Raw genomic sequence first — 20,195 nt, forward strand, 5'->3', positions numbered from 1 at the left:
CATCTGGCTTTAGACATACATTGAGACTACAAGCTGATGTCTCTATCCTGACTATAAAAAAACTAAAGAAAACACAGCAACAAATGGGTAACAAAGCATGTCCCTTTTAGCAGTAAAGCTTGTGGGGGAGCCAACCAACTCAGCTCATGCCTGGAAATAGACAAAGGTCAGCAGGTTCCTTCCCAGAATCAGAATCTGTAATTCCTAGAGGTAGGTTCTTCTCCTCACCAAAAGTCTTGAATTTGGGTTCTCCTGGAGGATTTTTGCTCAGAATAAACTAGTCCTGTAGAGCCTCAGTAGCACCAACAATGATATACTGCAGGTTTAGAAACACTGATTTTACATCTGTGCAAACATCAGATCTAGAAACTTTGCCAAGTAAAAAAATTTCCCTGATATGTAGCACAGATTTTATACACCTGCTGTTTTGGCACTTTTGAGCATTTCTGCTAAATCCTCTTCAGTCCCAGCTTTGCTAAGGGCAGATTGTGCCCTGTGTTTTACCTACTCTACACAAATGAACAAAATTTCTAGAAACATTGCATATTTTTAAAAAATTTCTTTCATTATTTGTTTCATGGAATAACTGATCTGAGTTGGTTTCCATGCCTTTTAGCTGTCCTGGCTTACTAGAAAAGCAAGTTCCAACTCTGAACTCCAGCACTAATCACAGTTCAAATGGCAGTGGTAAAGCAACATACTTCAATATGGAATAATATCAAGAAAATGTCATGCCTAGAATGTTAATGAAAACAGCAAATCAACAATTCTGTTTTCTAATGCAGATGAAAGTAAAGGTTAGCAAAAAAAAGGGGGCTAAAAATCCCTTTTAATTGATTTAAAGCACCAAGGACACAGGAGAGAACAGCAAGCAACTACTACAAAAATAACACTGAAGGATAAAATGGGGAACGTATAAAGTATCTTTTCTTTTGTTTCAACAAATACAGATTCCTACAGTCTATCATGGTAAGAGTCCAAGTACTAGATATTCAAAAATTAATGTGAAAAAAGAAGGGTTTAATTAGGGAAGAGCAGGAGTACTTTCTTTCTAGATAATGCAGTTCCAAAGGACTGAACAGCTAGACAAAACTCCCTTCAGAAAACACAACAATACTGAGGTATAGAACACATTTATGTAGATTCTCTGTCTTTCTTATGAAGGGATTGAAAACAATAGAGCAGAAAAAACAGACTAAAACTGAGTCACTCACCCAGACACCTGTAGGGAACCACGATATGTGGGTGACCATTGCACTGCTTCCATCCCCTGTTGCACCAGTTCTGTATTGTAGCTGGCTGGTTGGCTTCCACAACATTGGTGATTTGCAATTCAGGGTACACCTAGCATTAAAATGAGAGAAAAAGACAAATGTTATCCCAAGTATGTACTCTGGGTCACTGTAACACATTTGTAACAACGCAATATTAATCTTCTCTCTCTTCTGCTGTGTAAAATATTTATGTCATGGTGTGCATCTATCTGGAAAGCTGGTGTGTCTGTTCATCAGTAAAAACATGCAGCCAGTTCAGAAAAATTATGGTGGTAACAGCTAATTGTCAAAACTATAACTTGCCCAGTTATATTTGACTAAGTTAAAGATCAGTTAATCATAGGTTAAATACCTCCTCCATGTCTAGGCAAAACTCCATATACACAGCATATTCTCCATACAATTGAACTTAATAGCACGCACGCCTTTATGTTCATCTCAACGATTTTAAAAAACATCATAATTCCTGCCTGCTGCAGTCTGCCTAGTACTAAAATTCTGTTGAAAAAGTTATTCATATTTAGGTCTACATTACCAATTTGTAAATTGCTGAGATCAAAATTCTGTCTGCTTTAATACCACAATACACTCCTACACCCACAACCATCACACCAGCGAACTTGCTGATGAATTTATTGGCTTTTTATCACACTCAGTCCCTTTCTCTCAGCCCCCTTTTCTACTCTAACACAGCCTATAGCCCTCACTTTACATTTTTCAAATTGGCAATCTACCAGCCCTAACATGAAACTCAGAAGGTACTAATTTTCCTTTGCCTTTCCTCAATCAATCCTTATCAATTTCCATCTGTGTGAGATCTGAGGATTTAAGTGCTCTGAAAAGTACTGTCTACTCATATCTACCAATGGAAAAGAAAAACAGAAATAGGAACAAGTCTGAAGTAACTGGAGATGGTCCAAAAACATCCTGCAGAGAAGTAACATAATTCCAAAAAAAGAAAACTAGGTTAAGTCCAAAACTGGTGCTTGGAAAAGTACTCTAAGAATCTTGACAGCTACACCTCAAGTAAAAAAGATTTGTCTCAATCATGGATCTGCAGTGAGGTCATGGCATCTGAGAGGCAGTACCTCCTGGCACTCCCCTGACTGGAGGTTTAAAATATAATGATGGCAAAATGAAGAAAGCAGCTGGAGCTGAAGTCTTGAACTTTAAAAGATGATAACAAATGACAGTACAGCCTTCTCAAATTTGAGATCAGTGGTCTTTAAATGAATGTGGCCTGGTCCATACATCCATACACAAGGGAACAACCAGAAAGCAATCAAAGCATAACTGGAAATAATTTCTTACTTTAATTAAGAGACATGAAGGGGCTGTTACAATTTTAAAGTTGAACTGTATTAACAGCTTAATACACAAAACAAGGGCAGATACAGTAACAATGCCACAGAAATGACTACAGAAAGAAACACTGCCTACTAAACAATGCACTTTATGCTAACAAGCTTGAATATCAATCCTGCCTTCTATTCAAAAATACAATTTATTAATCAGATACTTCTTTCCTTGTGCATATTCTTCATAGAATACTGTCACTGAATGACATACACGTGATCAGGGTCCAAGAAGAAAAGTTTTTATTCTGCATGTTGTTCAGCTTATATAATCTTAACAAAGCATGATCTTAAGTCATTAACTACATCACAATAACTTATTATATGCATTGGTGCAAAGCAATTAGTGTCAATATAATTGGCAATAGTTTTACAGAAATTTAATAAGGCACATATACACATCTACTTAGGCACGTAGTCTAGCTTACAAAAATGTTCATGTATCTTTTCTAATCTGTTTCCATGCTGACGGCCTTGTCTTCTTCCTTGCTATGGATACACTTGAAAATCAGAAACTGTTATTTCTTCTGTTAACTCATCTTTGCTTGCAGGCCAGCTGTCAAGCCCCTCCATAGAACACATCTCTCAGATCTTTGCCAGTTTGAGCAGCACCCTCAGCTCACTCCAACTGATGGCTGAAGAAATACAGAGGCTGAAGGTGCAGCCTGGGATGTTAACCCAGCACACAAGATACAGGGACCTCAAGAAAGCCCACAGGCAGAACTACAAAGTGTGAAAGTTCCCAACACTTTGAAGACTGAACCTTCACTTTCTTTTGTCAGCAGGTGGCCAAGCCTGATGGTCATCATCCACATTACCTACACTGCCCATTTTCACACTGCTTGCAGAAAGTGGCTCCAGAGGAACTTGCTGCTCACCCTGCTCCATCAGTGCTTCAAATACTGAACAGATACAGCAAATTCAAAGGGAAAGCCTTTGCACATGCTCATAATCCCTGTAACAGCACTGCCAAAATGGATTAGCAGGAAAGTTCACACTTTAACTGCTGTGTAAATATTACCCTGCAAGGCTCCATAGCTGTCTCAAGAGCTAACATGCATAATGCAAGAGGAAGATTTGTTCTTCTTTGGGTACTTCCCTTAGCATTGCTATGCTGAACTCTTCCAGTTCACGCCTCTACAAACGTCACACTCATGTGATTAGAACCCCTGGTTAGATAATGCTGGATGCTGTCACAAGCCATGTGCTTGATACATCAGTGTCCACTGACATGTTCTTATCAGGTATCCAGGGTTCAGTGTCACTTGTCATTGGCAGCGGAAATAAATGCCTTAAATGAAGACAGCTAAGAAAACTTCAAAATGGATAGACTGGAATGTTTAAAAAAGGAAATTAAGACCAAAAATATCATTTATTTACCCACATGAATGCGTACATAGCTTTAAAGTGACAGAAGATAAAATTCTGAGCCACAAGAACAAAGATACACTTAGTTGCTTTCCTGAGATGAATTTCTAAAGAGTAAGGGTGCATTATTACTGCAGGGCCTCAATAAAAGAATAATATTAGTTGGAAAAATAAGTTCATATATAATTTTTTATTTTTACTATTACCCAAAACCACCATTTTAACTGCTGGTTAGTAAAGGGGACCAAATGCTAAGTAGTTAGCAGTATTTGTCAAAAGCGCACAAGGACAAAGAAATACAAACAAACCTCTTCTTTTGTTACTACATCAATTACCAAACTCCTAATTTCTACTGACAGCTCACACAAAGCACAGTCCACCCTTTAGGAGAGAAAACATGCTTTGAATTTCATTAACAATAGGTTAATGCCAGTTTATGTGCCAAGGAGAGCTCCCCTGACTAGACTTATATAATGTATTTGCTCTGAATTGAAGTGGGACCTACTTAGTGGCACAGAAAAATGAGCCTCATATTAATTTATAGTGTCCCTAATGAGCTCCTTCTACAGTGTCAGTGTAAAGCAGAGCTACAAAGTTGCCAGATAACCAAACTTTCAACATTATTGTAACTGGATGTAGAGAAGTTCCATTAATTCATCTTAAAAGAAACAGTGAAGAAAACAGAGATCAATGTAATCTAGAAAATTTAACTGGCAATCAAGAGTTACAGCTACGTTTTCATTTCCTTCCATTTCCATTAGCAAGTCTCCTTACATGCTAATTGCAGAAAAAAAAAATCTAAAAAGCCACTCAGACTACTCAGAATTTAATATAATCTTACTAAAACTCATGTTTACCACTACCAGCTGTGATGCCACATAGATTTAGGACTAAAATGTAGATGTCCTTAATAAAAGGAGATAAAATGGGCTGAGAAAGCTTTTGGGTTGAGATAGAGAGGAAAATATTTACCAATTGCTATCATAGGCAAGAGAGATTCAACTTGGGGAAAATATTTTTAATTCCCAATTAAAGGAATTAAAAAGGGGACATAGTGGGACAAACACTGACCACTTCTCTCTGACCAGTAGGAACAGCATGAAGTTGAGTCAAGGAAGGTTTAGATTGGGTATTGGGAAAAGATTCTTCACCCAGATGGTAGTTGGGCACTGAAACAGGCTATTTCTATTCCTTTCCAAAGTATATATAGAATCTATAAAGTTTCTGCTTCCCAGAATTTTGCATTGATGAGCTGAAGAGCAGCAACAAGCAGACACGCTACATTCATTTCCAACTGTTTGCACATCCATGAAGAGGAAACACAGCATAATTATTTCTGTATGTCCATGCACAGTGTCTCTGCAAGCTTTCCAACCTACAGCTTGGGAAGCAGCAGCAATGAGGAGTCCCAAATTAGCAGCAGCAGGAGTGCTGTCACATGAGTAGCCATGACACAAGCACCATCAACCCTAAAGGAAAAGTCCTGTTCTCAGTCTTGCAGTCTGTGCCCAGAAAATAGACACCTATATGCAGAATAAAGTTACTAAATGTCTCATGTAAAAGATCCTCATTTATTCCTGGTTTTAAAAACTATTCTACATTACAGTAGCTCCATGGCTTCCCCTGTGGCAGCCCCCTGCCCAGGAACCATCACCCCTCTGATCCAGAGTGCTCCCATCACCAGCAGAACACCTTTCCTTCTCTTCCACATCTCTGTGGCTTCAGCTGTGTCCTGTCACATCTGACCAGACTCAGCCACTTGCTCCAGGCTTCCTAAGCCATCAGCCCTTCTACACACAAAAGGAAGGCTACAGGGCTGGCTGAAGCTGGCACCCAAATTTCTCCTGTCACTCTCTGTAACCCAAGCAAAGCCTTCACTTGCTCAAAGAGAATTATGAGTCAAACCCAGCATTAGCAGCACTGGAGCAGTTTAGAAATTCTCTACCATGAGCCAACATGAGAAATAGCAAGGAAATCAAGAAGGAACAAGCTCTGCCCCTGCACCACAAGTTCCAGGCACCTACTGTTGCAGGTTAGTCAGTATAACATCTCAGGTATTTGCACTAATTTCCAGCAGCCACTTGGGAAGAGTGTATGAATACACCCTTTTAACTCCACAGTTTTAAAGAAAAAAGTTTAACAGTAATCAATTCCTAACCTAAAACCCACACCTTAATACTTAGGATAAATAAATAATCCCAGGTTGAACGTCTTCCAAACAAGCCAGGGAATTTTTCAATTATATCCCGAGGACAAATTTCCAGGGACACACTACTTTGTATCTTCAGCACATCCTCTTGTATCCATCCATAGCATCATTTCAAGTTTAATAGCTCCAGTCTCACTAGCTATTGGAGTCAATCCTCAGCCTCACCTAGGAGTTTCACATATTACTCTTATAAATACTTCTTTAGGCACATCTCATAAATCACCCTTCTTTCCAACATCTTAGCTGCTTCACTGTTACACAGAGAGTCGCTCTTCAAGAGTTTCCTGCCACAAAACTCACCCAGATTTCAATTCCTTTCACCCCAACTCTTGCCTCTCCAGTCCACTCATCCTGGCATTTTTTCAGTTCTCATTTCCAATCTCTCCGCCCACTCAGACTCCTAAGTTCAACGCAAAGACACAAATGTTGTCCTCTTTTCTTTATTAGCCCTCCTCCTTTTTTTCTCTAGGCATGCAAAGTCAGCAAACATTTCAACACTTCCAACTAGTTTCCTTTTTTACTGATCTTATCCTATGGAAAGGAAAGAAAAGCAAAACTAAACACGCAGGTGTGAGTGTATGGGTGAGAGTAAGATGGCAGATGATGAACCCTCTAGGCATTAGCCACAGATCAGGGGGAGATGGGGTCAGACATCAAATGTTGCTGCAATTTTTACTCCTGGTCATGACAACAAGCACTTAGAGCTTTTCCCTGTGAGCAGAGTACATACAACATCCTGATACATCATTCCAACTGCCTTGGGTATATTGAGAGTGCTAGAAACATGAGCTGGTTTTAGTGCAGTGACCAATTGCGTTGGTTCACCTGATGAAACCTCATACAAACATGATCTCTTCTCTTAAAATTCCCTAATGTGCATTCATCTGGAATTTCATGCAAGACTGCCCTTTCCTCTGCAATTCAAGTGCTCAGAAAGGCTGTCAGCCACGAGGCAGTCGGCTCAACCCTAATCCATGCACCGGATTCCATAAACTGAAAACTCTCAGTTGGCTTTCTCTCAACTTTTTTTTCTGCACATGAGGAAGGCAGAAACCTATTAAAGCAGAAATAAGGGTGCATGGTCAAACATACCCACCTCACTGCCTTTCAAGAGCTTGATTTTACAGCACAAATATCTGTATGCAGTAAGAAAACCAAACCAAAACTTGAGCCTTGCCAAGAATTTTCTGTTTACCCCATCAGGTTTTCTAAAGCCTCTCTTGTGTAATTGTAGAGGATATCCAGCTTTTCATACTGTAAAACCTCAGAGTAAACAGGGCCAGACTTATAGTCTCTTCTAAGCTGCTTCCCTGTCCACTTTAAGCACAACAAACACTTCTACTTCTCCATAGGCAGAGTATTTTATTCACAGTCAATGAAGTCCACTTCTTCATGTCACCACTAGCCTGTTAACATATTCACACTCCTTGAGATGAAACCTCATCTGCCTCTTACTCTACAGCATCACCAGAAGCAATTAACAGTTTGGGATTTGGGGCGCCGGTTTTTTTTGCATTTTTTTTGCTTCTGTGCTTCCACTTTTGAATTAAATTTCTGCACGAATTAGGTTAAATATTCGAGCAGTGAGAGAGAATAATAGCTAATCAAGCTAACGGTATTTTTATTTCTAAGTAATAGATTACGTGCAAAGGACAAGGACTATTGTCCTCGAAGAAAGGGGGTGGAAGGGAAAGGGGAAAAGCAGCCAGAAGGAATTTAAAAACAATAATAAAAATCAACAACAATAATAAAAATCTCCTCGTTTAGGCATGATACAATATTTTATCTGCCCACTTCCCTCTCTAAGGGTGTGATAGGTTAATCTGGCTTTCAGCAGGGGTGAAGAAAAAACCAGAGGCTGCTTCTGGAGAAGCTGCTCCTCAAAAAATTCTACTCTGTCCAGCAGAGCCAATCCCTAAAGGCTCTGATGATTGAGATATTGGCTGGCCCAATATAAGCCATGTGACCAGCAGTGAGAGTCATGCGGAACAACTCCCCAGTGTGGAGCCCAGACAGGATCAACTTTTCAGTTCTGCAGAACTCTATAAAATTTTTTCAATTGATAGAACTTGAGAACAAACAAACCTACAGACCCAATTCTCTCCCGAGTCAGAGAAAAGGGAAAAGGTGAAAACACGTGAAGAGAACAACACGGCGACGCTCAAGTGAGGAGATCAACATGGCGACGCTCACATGAGATCAACACAGCGATGCTAAGGTCGGTGCAAAAGACAGAGGGGGAAGAGGAGGTGCTCTGAGCATTGGAGCTGAAATTCTGCTGCAAGCCATGTTGAGGACTATAATACAACAAACTGTTTCCCCGTAATTCAGGAAGTGCATGAGGAAATGCAGAATTCACTTACAGCCCATGAGAAAAAGGCGCTCACACTGGAACGGATGGATGTTACAAAGCTGTGATCTGGTGAGAGGCTTGAAGAGAGACAGAGAAGGAATCCTTGCTTCCAGAGACAAAGGAAGAGGACCTTTGCTTTTATACTAGAACAGTTCATCCTTGAGAGACTCTACCCCATGAACAAAATGGCTCACGAGAAAACAGCTGTGGGAAGACTGCTTTGCCCATGGGAGGGACACACACTGCAGCTGGTTCAGGCAGGACTACTACTCATGAAAATTAGAGCTGGAAAACCACACTGGAAAAGTGTTGTCGTCTTATTGCAAAAGTTCCATACCTTCCTGGTGATTTCTCATGGGCAACTCCTCACAGCACTGACTCCTTCTCCACAGCATAGCCAACAAACTCCGACTCTCTCCTCACCCAGCTAACCCACTCTTTCATAGCACTCATCCTCATTAGACACAGCTGTGGCCTGTTAAGGGCAGGCCTGTTCCTAATCTTAGATAATTAGTACAGCTGTAGCTCCTCAAGTGTGAGACTACCTTCTGCACTACCTTTATTTTCTTACATTCTATCCCCCCACAGAAAAGTTCACAGAGAACTGTGTCCCATGGGAAGGACCCCATGGCATAGCAAAAGACACACCTTTCCCTAAATGAAGATTTATTTTTTTTTTAGAAGTGACAAACTGACTAAAAACCCCATGGTTTGCCTCCCTCTGCTGAAAGTGAGAAGGAAAAAAGGGTTAGTGGAGGGAAAAGGTGTTCTAAAGGTGTACTTTAGTTTTCATTACTCTCTTTTAATTCCCTTTTTTTTTTTCCTTTATACCTTTTAAAGTTTTGAGGCTGTTCTGTCCTAAAGTGTTTCTTCCCAATCCTTACCTCAACTCATGAGACCCTCTGATATTTTTCCCCCCCTCAAAAAAGGAATAATTTTTTTATTAATGAAAAAAATAGTTTATTCATTCTTCTTTGCTGCTCAACTACAGCAAAGGAGAATGAATAAATAATTTTTTCATAAGCCCACTGGCAATTGGCCAGCATCAAGCCCATGACAAAGGGTTGCCTCAGGCACTGTGGCACCAAATCAAGGAATCATTGAGGACAGTGTAAGCAGCCAGAGAGCCTGGGTCTGGTTTTCTGGATCTCCTGCAGGCTGCCATCCCTCCACCAGCACACACAGTCTGTGGAAGGAAGGTGAGGCACTGTGCTCTCCTGGCAGGAGCTCCTCAATCACATCAGTATAGGGAATGCCAGTGATCCACATAAGACAACTAATACACAAGGAAGGTGCTTAAGCAAAATTATTTTGGTTACTGTACCAGCATCCTGGGGACTGCAATAATGGCTCAGCTCCCTGATGTGGATCTGCAGAAGCAATCCATACTATTATTTTAAAAAAGCAAATATCAGAAGAAAAAAAATAAAAGGAAGAGGGAAATAAACCCCAAAAAACCCCCACAACAAAGAGCTAAACAACATCTGACCTTTTTTTTTGTAGTATTATCATAATTTCATGTTAAGCATGACAAGTTTCAAAAAGGGCTGGCAGGGAAAGAAGCAGATCTTATGCCAGCAGTTTCTGCCCAAGGATGGGGTACCATTCTGAAAACACGAAATAAAGAATGTAACCGCTTTGTGAAAATCACTACATGCACAAAGTTATTATTTCCTTCTCACCAGAATTTCAAAGAAAACATTATTGAAAGTGGGCTATAATACGCATGTTTCAAATCATCAAATTACCTACCTAAATTACTTTCACAAACCTTACTGAAATAAACTTCCCACGTTTCTATAGAACAGAAAAATATGTGGCTGAGTTGTTGGTTATGTTTGTTGAGGAAATTACAGTACAAAATGAATCTAAGCTGTAGCAGAAAATCTGTGAAAATATACCAGAAAAAACCAAATTGCTCTGTTGAGCTATTTTCAAGTTCTATTGCTTACAAAATTACCTACTTGATGCCAAAGTTGACTTCGAGGCCATGCAAAAACTGTCACGAAAAGGCCCATTATGATTTTTCATATTCTAATTAATTTATGTTTTCTTGAGTTAACTGCAGATATAGCCAAAGGGTAATTTATTAATCTAAGAACCTAAATCCATTTGTATGCATGCCCCAAGAGACAAACAAGGCTGTGATTTCCTTTTTCATGAAATCAACTTGAGGCTCTAGTACCAAAAATGTGAAGTGGTATTACAAAGTCATTTTCTGAAACTGTGATTGTACCCCATCATGTAGGACAAAAGAAAACCATGCATGATTTAGTCCAGTAGTGAAAGCCATACAGAAAAAGTTGGGGAAATCTGCCAATTAAAATGGACTACCTGATATTCTAAAATGAAAGTTGATCTCAAAAGAAAAAAAAAAAAGAGGAAAACTAGAAATGGAATGCAAGAATGAAGAACAGAGCTATAGGGAGGGCATCTGCAGAAAACATTCCGAGCAGTAACATTTCCTGATTTCCTGTTTGTGAACTATATTCAGTGTCTTGTATTCCCATGTCCTTCAATCAAGATACCTACAAGTAATTACCTGAGCAGCTGTAAGATGACACTGCATTTTTCTTTCTTTCTAAATCAAACAGCAATGTTTATTCATGATTATTGTTCTTGTGAATGAGATACACATTATACAGACTATAGTTTTTACACTGAGAATATTTAGTGTCAGGAAAAAGATAAAAAATTTCATTTCTAAAGAAATAAAATCAATCCTTCCTTGACAAATATTTAGAAACATGTTTTTCTCCAATTCTTTCTCATAACTTTTTTTTTGTCCAGAATAATCAGAATTGCCTCACCATTGCCTTGCACAGGTAACAATTCAGCCTGAAAATTGCCCATTTTTTCCACTTACAGGTAAGAAACACTGCTGTGGAGCTGGCTACTGAACTTTGTACACATAAGGAAGGAGAAAGGTTCTGACAGAAGCTCTCAACAATCTCCATGTGCATGAAGTTGCCAGTCACCAGGCTGCCCATAGGCATCTTTGCACTTACCAGAAGCAGCTCAGAAGCCTGTAAATCTAAGAACATCCTCTCTTAGTGCGCCATTCCCCAACAAAAAAGAAGCTGAACATTTTCTTGCCAGCTCTCTTCCTCCAGCAGTATGTTCCCACACAGATGGCAAAACATTTTTTGAGACTTGGTACTGCAGGCTCCACTGAAGTCAGTAGAAACCCTGTGATGCCTTAGGATTCAGCTTTTGTATTTTTCAGATCCTGTACTGCTTTAGTGTGTAACTCTAAGACTCCATAGACTATCAGCTACTGTTCTCCCATTTTATTCTGACAAAGCATTTTCTCTCCAGGCCTGAAACTCAAGGATACCTTACAGTCTCAGGCCCCAAAAAATGTAACAACAGTGAATTTGGGGATGGGGTCACAAACTTGGAGTACATTACTTCATTACCCGAAGCTGTAATTGGAGGATTAACCCCTGATATATAAATGGACCAAACTTTTATCTGTATGAAAAACTTGTGAACATCTTCCATCTTGGGTGTAGCTTCTCAGAGGCTTCTGACTGCCCAAGATGTACCTATTGAAGGCCTTTAATAAATACCCACTTTATTCTCTTTATCTTGTCTAGCCTCTGTTCTAGGTAGCCACTCTAAGGCATTACCTGGCACCAATTACTGTAACAGAAAGATTGAATCCAGCTCCAAGGAAACCTGAAATATGAAAAATTTAATTTGTTTCCTCCTTCCACAAAAGGCCAGTCCCAAAAGGATTAGGATGGCTGCCAAATGGAGAAACCACTTCAAATTGCTCCCAGTGACTCAACTGACCACAGTGATGTCAGTCCCTAGAGAACACTCTTGGGGTGCAACCAAGTCCAATCATATCCCACAAAACTTAAACACCAATATATTTAAGATCTTATTCTCAGAAATAGCATATTAATTTCCAACTGCTCAAAGGCACACTGAGCAAAGGAAACATCAGAATAAACTGAAATCCAAGTAAATTATGAATATTCTGAGTTGTGTTGATCATGAATTTCAAAGGACAGAGTAAGGACTGTAACCCTTCATCTACTTTCCAGTATAAACCATGCAAAGCTGCAACATGCCCATGAACATGTCCCTCTGCACCTTGCCAGCAGATATCCCAGCCTACTCACAGAATCATCAAAATAGCCAGTTCCTCAAAATTCAGAGTGAATTAAAAAATTATGATAATTTATTGCATGTGTCTTTTTTTTACTGGCAAGGCTGGCAAACAACACATTTAAGTTAATATGATCTTCGGCACCCTTTCTCCAACAAGAATTAAGTTCACTGAATTGGACTGAAGTAAACATAAATAAATCAAATATGATCATCCAAATCAAGGACTTCTGGACTCAAAGGATTTAGAAATTGCTGAAAAAGCCAAACAAGAAATCTTTAACATTCCATACTGCTTTGGCTCAAGCTGGGAGAGAAATTACTGCTTGCCTCTGAGAACTGCACCTACACTTCTCTTGAAACTTTCAGAAACAATAAAAAAAAAAAAGCAGATCAAATTTTTAAATGCTCTTATCTGTAGGATTATGTTTTGATGCAATCTTTTACTGTGCTCAGTGGCTTAGCAGTTCCTGTTGTTTAGCAGGATAACTGAGATAAGCTTTACTTTAGCACTCATGAAAGTTAAACATTAACCTCGAATGAAATTCCTTCTCTAAAGATTAATCTAAGCAGCAAAGTCAATGTAAGGATTGCACAGATTTCTGTTTTTAATTTCCAGCACAGTGCAAGCACTTTGGCACCACTCTGTTGCTGAAGCCTCGTGAAAAACACCAGGCTGACCCTCTAACAGTCTGACACCCCAAAACCCAGAAATTCTATGACACAGCTACACAATGTGATAAATTATTTTGCAAATATCAAATCCATTTGTGTTATGAAAAAGGCAATATTCTAGTTTTCCAAACAGGAACAAAGAATCCTTATCTTAGAAACCAGCATGTGATACTGATGTTCCTCCTGTAAGTCCAGCTGCTAAACCCAGGCAGAAACCAAAGTTACAGCAAAATCAGCAGCAATTGGGATTCTGCATTTGAGATGGAGGGTCCATATGCTTTTCCTCCAAATCTTTATGGCAGGTCTGTGGAATCCGTGGAGCTGTTCAGCAACTGACCCAAAAAACCTAAATTTCAGATCAGATAATCACTACAGGGACACTGAATCACATCAAATTTCTCAGTCTTTCATTCACTTTTCAATTCTCCTCTGTCCTTCCTGCTGTCACCACTCTGCCTTTTCCACATTTCTTTATTTTCACCTGCCTTTCCTCTCATTTTCTGCACGGATTCTGGTATTTGTTAATACATTTGCTCTCTGCTTATATTTTCTGCTGCTAAAATGAAATTGTGGATCCACATTTTCGTCTCTGCTCAACATGTAGTCTACTCTTCATTACAGACTTAATTTGACATCTGTCTTTTTGACCTAATAATATTGGGCATTTTTTGTGCTTTCAAATCGCTCATGTTGTCTTTTTCTATTGCCCAAGAAAGCTTGCTGGCAAAATTCAGAGATAAACAGCATGTGTTCTTCTGAAAACACATAGAACCAAGTAGCAGGAAGATGTAAAGCCTTTAGAAATATCTAAAAAGCTTCTTTTCACAGGCTGTTCAAAGACCATAGCAAAGCCACCCTCTGGTCAGTTGCCATGAGAAGAAGTCCTGCCCTCACACCTCCTCCAACATTACCAATCCAGCTCATCTGAGGAGAGGATCAAAGAGGAAACTCACTCTTTTTCTGTTTGCTGGGGTTTGCTTTGTGCCATTTCAGCTCCCTAAATTTCCTTGCTGCAAGATCAGACATCTGCTAAAATTTAGCAGAAAAGAAATGAGGAGGAAGGAGAGGAGAAAACTGACTGTTTATTCAACAGCATGTATACTGCTTGAGCTCAATGCTTGTGCCAAACCACTCTGTAGCATCTCTCCTGCTAAGAAACCCTTAAAAAATCAGCTTGCAAAATCTGACCATCTCAGATCTGGCTACAGATCCTAAGCTACAACAGCTCAAAATGTATAAGCTGAAAGGCTGCAAAAGCAGGATCATTCTGGAATTTCAAGCCTGGCTGAAAATGGGAGACTCCTCAGTCCTCTATGTTGTTCCAAACTCCAAACCAAAGCAATGTCTCAGTAAAAGGAGCAAAATTGCTAGAACACATCATACTCAAGAGCGGCTCCAATCCAAGCAGCTCCAAAATATTAGAAGTCATCTTCCAGATTTAAGCAAGGAATTGTCTGTTAGCATATCCACAGATGTGCTGTCAGCAATAGCCTCAAATTAGTTTCTATGACAATCACCTCTAAAGTACTAAAAAATATACACATATTAACTTACATGGTATTACTAGTTCAGCTTTAATAAGACTAGTCTAATCAAATCCTCTTAGATTCCTTATTTAGAATCATAAATGTAATTCCTGCTTCTTAGATGAAACCTTTTCTTTTTATTTCTGTCCAATGGAGTGTACAGAGTGGTCAAATTGTGTGGGAACTTGGAATAGCAACATTGCCTAAAATCAATTTTTTTTAACGTTTGTTATTGGCTCAAACAAGGAAAGAAAAAAAAATGCTAGAGGATGTTTAGAGTACTTTAAAACCTCAGAACCTGAATTTACATGGAAGCCATTTATTGACCACAACTCTGGCAGAGATGTCTTCCCAGGCCAAGTGGAAACAAGAAATGAAGGGACAAATCATATGTTTTACAAATGCCTAAATATTACTGTTCTTCAGCAAAACCTGTGGCTCAGGATAAGAATTAAAAAAATATTTTAAAAATTGCACTGGCTTGGAAACATTGTGTGGTTTCTTCACACAGCTGGAATGGGACATCTTGAATATTATTACATTCCCATGGGATTAGTACTTTTCTAACCTACAATCATACTTATAGAAATAAACTATGCTGGTAAAACAAACATTACATTGGATAATATTGGATAATATTTCCTCACATCCAGCATTCATGTTTCAATATTCGTCTGGGTAGAAAAAAAAAAAATTAAACACAGTATTGTCATTACTGTACAAATAAGTGTTCTTATTTTCTGTTCATATATGCAACAGCTATTGGCACTTACAAAATACAAAACTGATGCTTAAGAGATACTGTGATGCATCTTCTAAACACTACAGTGTGTTTCTAGCAGAAGCTCCTGTCTCAGCTCAAGAGGGGGAGGAGTTTCCCTTTCAATACAAGGATTCAGAACAATTTGGAAAAATCTTAGGGACTTAAATCCAATGCTGGTTTTGGTTTCAACAGTAAGCCAGATGCCTGTTGTGGATCGATGTTAGCCAGATGCCAGGCACCCACAAGAGCCACTCATTCACTCCCCTTGGCTGCTGGACAGAGGGGAGAAAATTTAACAAAGGTCTGGGAGAGAGATCACTCATTAAATACCATCATGGGCAAAACAGGCTCAGCTTTGAGATAAAAGGTGGATTTATTACTAATGAAATCAGAGCAGGATAATGAGAGTAAAACAAGCCCTTAAAAACACGTTCCCTTCCCCTCTACTCCTCCCTCCTCCCACACGGAAGGCAGGGAATGGGCATTGTGGTCAATTCATCACCCATGGCTTTTCACACTGCTCTGGGAGAGGAGCTGTTCCCACACTGCACCATGGGGTCCCTCCCATGAGAGAGTTCTCCACTAACTTCTCCAATGTGAGTCCATCTCTCAAACAACAGCTCTCTGTGAACTGTTACAGTGTGAGTCCATCCCACAGAAACATTCCTCCCAAAACTGCTGAGGCGTGGGTCACTCTTCCATGGGGCACAGTCCTTCAAGGACAGGCTGTTCTGGCATGGAAACAGGACTCCTCTCTCCAAGGGTCTCCCATGGGTTCACAGCCTCCTCCCAGGCATCCACCTGCTCCAGTGGGGGCTTCTCCATAGGAGCTCTACATCAGTCCTCACCCCATGCAAAGGAATTGCAGCTCCAGCACCTGGAGCACCTCCTCCCCATCCTTCTCCACTGACCTTGGTGTCTGCAGAGCTCTTTGTCTCACATATTCTCATTCTGCTCTTCTCTGACTGGAATTAAAACTGTAGCACAAACTTTGTTTTACTTTCTCCTTAAATAAGTTATAACAGAAGCATTCTCATCACTGCTAATTGGCCCAGCAGCATGTCCATCTTTGGAGCCATCGGGGATTGGCCCTGCCAGACATGGTGGAAGCTCCTAGAAGTTTCTCAGGGAAGCCACGTCTGTGTCCCCACTCACTACCAAAAACCAGGCCATGCAAAACCAATACAATGCCTTAAGAACTCTAAAAAATAATCTAAAAATCAAAAATCCTCCCCTTTCAAACTTTTCTGTTAGTAATTTGAAGTAACATCCCTCCAGGGAAAATCTTGTCCCTCTCAAGTTAAAAAAAAAAAATTAACAGCTATAATTCTGTTTAAACCATTAAAAACATCCTGTGTACTTATAAGGAGAAAAGGTGGATAAAACCATTAATAATTGGACAGATATTCTCAAACCTTTCCATAACTATAATTAATCCACAACTATCCAGAAAAAATTTTTGTAAGGAACACACATCTATAAAAAAAGATTATCAGTGGGATTTTTTATTAGCCAGAGGCATACAGTACTTGGAAGATTAAAGCAGGCACTCAGTACAGTGCTACATAATCATTTTAATTGGATAAAGGCTAACTGGATGATAATGCTGATGTATGAATTAGGAATTAGAAAGCAGCAGTTTTAAACTGCTTGGGAAAAAAGGAATGCCCGAGAAATCAAGAAATACTTGCCCCATCCAACATGGGGCCATTGCCCTGCTATGAATTCAAGCAAACATAATTCCTGACAGCTTCAAAGCTATGGAAGGAGAGAAATTGTCTTTCCTTTTTTTTTTTGTTCGCCTGCAGAACCAGCAACAAACTCTGAGTTTTTTCTTGCCAAGAGACCTCTGAACATGAACACATTTAACAATCCAACCACTGCTCCTACTACAAGCTTCATACACTGGTATCAGGAGGCAATCACCACTGAAGCCAGCATTTTCTGATTTCCATATCTTCCAAAGTAGATGGACAACAGTGAAATGGGAAAGGAAAAAGAAAAAAAAGAAACTTGCTTCCACAAAAAACCCCAAAACCAAACCAGAAGCCAGTAATATGAAAAATTGCCACCACAAGAACTTCCAGCACTTCCACCACAAGAAAAAGCAAAGTAAGACGATAATAACAAGGTAAGATTAAAACAATAACGAGCTGTAGCACAGGAAAGCTATAAAGCCATCCAAAAGGGATGGGGACAATCAAAAAAATATGGAACATGACACAAAGCTTGCCACCTATTCATACCAATAAAATCATGCACAGAGACTTGTGGAACACCAGAAGTAGATAAAGCCCCTAAACACTCAAAGCCACTCAGCCACCCAAACCCTGCAGGCAGCATTCCAGGTCCCAGGAGCACCATTCCCAGGAGGCATCACTCATCCATCTGCAGAGCTACACCTGCAGATGCTGGGGCTGTGCTTTCAGTGCCTTGAACTGGACACAAGTCTCTCATTGCCAGGGCACAATTCCTGCATTATTCCATCTCTTGCCCATTTATTGCTAAAATCTCTCCAAGAGCCACTTCTAGTGCAGAAGCTGGAACAAGGAACTGACCTATCTCTGAAAACATTCCCCTAAGAATAAAAAGTGCATCACAGTGGAAAGTGCCAGAAGTTCAAGAGGACAGAGACTGATCTCAAAGAAAAGTGGGATAAATCTGTGCCAGAATGAAGCAAACATGTAAACATGGTCTCAAAAGGTGGATGAAAAAAATCATAGAATTGCCTGGGTTGGAAGGTACCTTAAAGATCATCTTGTTCCAACCTCACTGGCCTTGAACACATCCAGGGATGGGACAGTCACAGTTTCTCTGGGCAACCTGTGCCAGTGCCTCACCACCCTCACATGTCTAATATAAATTTACTCTGTCAGTTTGGAGCCACTCCCTCTTATCCTGTTATTACATGCTCTTGCAAATAGTTTTTCTACCCTCTTCAAAATGGCTGAAAAATAACAACTGTATATTTATAATAGATTTTTCTTTACTTAGGGTAACCATCACACTTTATGCCTCTTATGTCTTAGGCTTATTATTTATTAAAGGAACAGCTGCTACCAGTCCACACTACACAGCCCTCTCAGGAGCATCTTGGGCCAGGAGTTGGGCTGAGTCACTCCCTCAGCCTCAAAGCAGAAGCACTCTCTGAAATAGTATTTGTTTTTCATTTCATTTCTTTTTAAGACATGCAAAAAAAATCAGCGCAGGGAAAAACAAGGGGGAAGATTTTTTTATTATCAGCAAAAGAAAGACAGGAATCATCTTGCAACATATGCTCCAAGTCTTATTAGTCACTTGATTTGAAATATATTTCCATGGTAGACTACAGTCAGGGCTAAAAATCCCAGCCTTCTTTCTCAAGTAGGTGAGTATACTAAGGTTTAACTGCAGGATAAATATACCATCAGTAGTAATCCTCTATTTCCAAGCAAATCAAATTTAAGTACTGGCAGATAGAGTGCACTAGTTCAACCTTTGCTGTGGATGAAAAGCTAAATAAAACCTAAGAGCTCAATAATCAATGCAAAGAGTGCTAAGATAACATTCAGTCAAACTTTTAAGTGTGACTGTACACATCTCAGAATATAACAACACCCATTTCTGTTGAAAATGTCATTTGTTGTTAAGGACATTCTGTGCTGCCAAAAATCTGTATGTTTCCCCTTTCATTAAATGGATCATTTTCTTCAGAGCAAAATCTATGGCATTTTAGACTGCTAAATTTCAAGTAGTGCAGGTTTAAAATTAATTTTCACCTTCAATACTGTGGCTATTAGCTTTGAGAAACTAGAAAGGGCACATTATGCAGCCTAGATAAAAACAACAATTTCTATTGCAGTGAAAATGATAAGGTGGAGAGAAACCATTATCAAAGCACTAAGACCACTGTCATTGTGTCTCAAATTTTCAATAAAAAACGGGCCAAACAATTTTTCTCTTTTCAAAAACCTTGTCATCCCTGGCAGTTTAACAAACTCTTTAGCAGGAAGACAAAGACCAGAGGGAAGGAACTGCTGCCACCAGTAGTCCCCAGGACAACAAAGTAGGATTATCAGATATGGTGACAAGAGGAAGCTAAGCAAGTAAATAAAAAAGAGATGGGGCAGTCATTTGGTGGCCCATGTACAAAACAGGGGACATCTGGGGATTTTGGGGTGAGATAATGTCAAAGCTTTAGTATGGTCATACCCCAGCTTGTACTGGGCCTGGCTAAAAGTGGTTTTCAGGTTTCACAAGCAACATACCTAAATGCATGGCACAAAATGCCATGTATTTAGGTATGTTACTTGGGAAACCCAGGGGATTTGAGAAAATGACAAGATAATTTCTGGAAGCATTATGGTTAGAGATCAGAAATGTCAACAGTGTTCTGTCAACAGTTACAATGAGTTGCCTATTACAGGAATTTACCCTACTATTTCCTGCTCCATGTAACACTAAGATAACAGTTAAGAATGTAGCAACATGCAGTTATAATTTTGTTATTTCTGGGGAGGATTTTTGTAAGAAATACACACTGGGCACAAAATGGTCATGCATCCCAGTGATGT

The 20,195-nt window shown here is 39.6% G+C and overlaps 1 protein-coding gene across 5 annotated transcripts in view; it reads right to left on the minus strand.

The window, feature by feature from the left end:
- The window catches only part of APP (amyloid beta precursor protein), a 195,273-nt gene that overhangs the window by 124,561 nt on the left and 50,517 nt on the right, over positions 1 to 20,195 (minus strand). For all 5 annotated transcript variants that reach the window (XM_059467031.1, XM_059467030.1, XM_059467028.1 and 2 more), the window contains exon 3: positions 1,215 to 1,344. In XM_059467031.1, the coding sequence (XP_059323014.1) occupies positions 1,215 to 1,344 (130 nt within the window). The remainder of the gene's footprint in view (positions 1 to 1,214; positions 1,345 to 20,195) is intronic.

The sequence above is a fragment of the Ammospiza nelsoni genome, chromosome 2 (genome assembly GCF_027579445.1).
Source record: "Ammospiza nelsoni isolate bAmmNel1 chromosome 2, bAmmNel1.pri, whole genome shotgun sequence".
NCBI lineage: Eukaryota > Metazoa > Chordata > Aves > Passeriformes > Passerellidae > Ammospiza > Ammospiza nelsoni.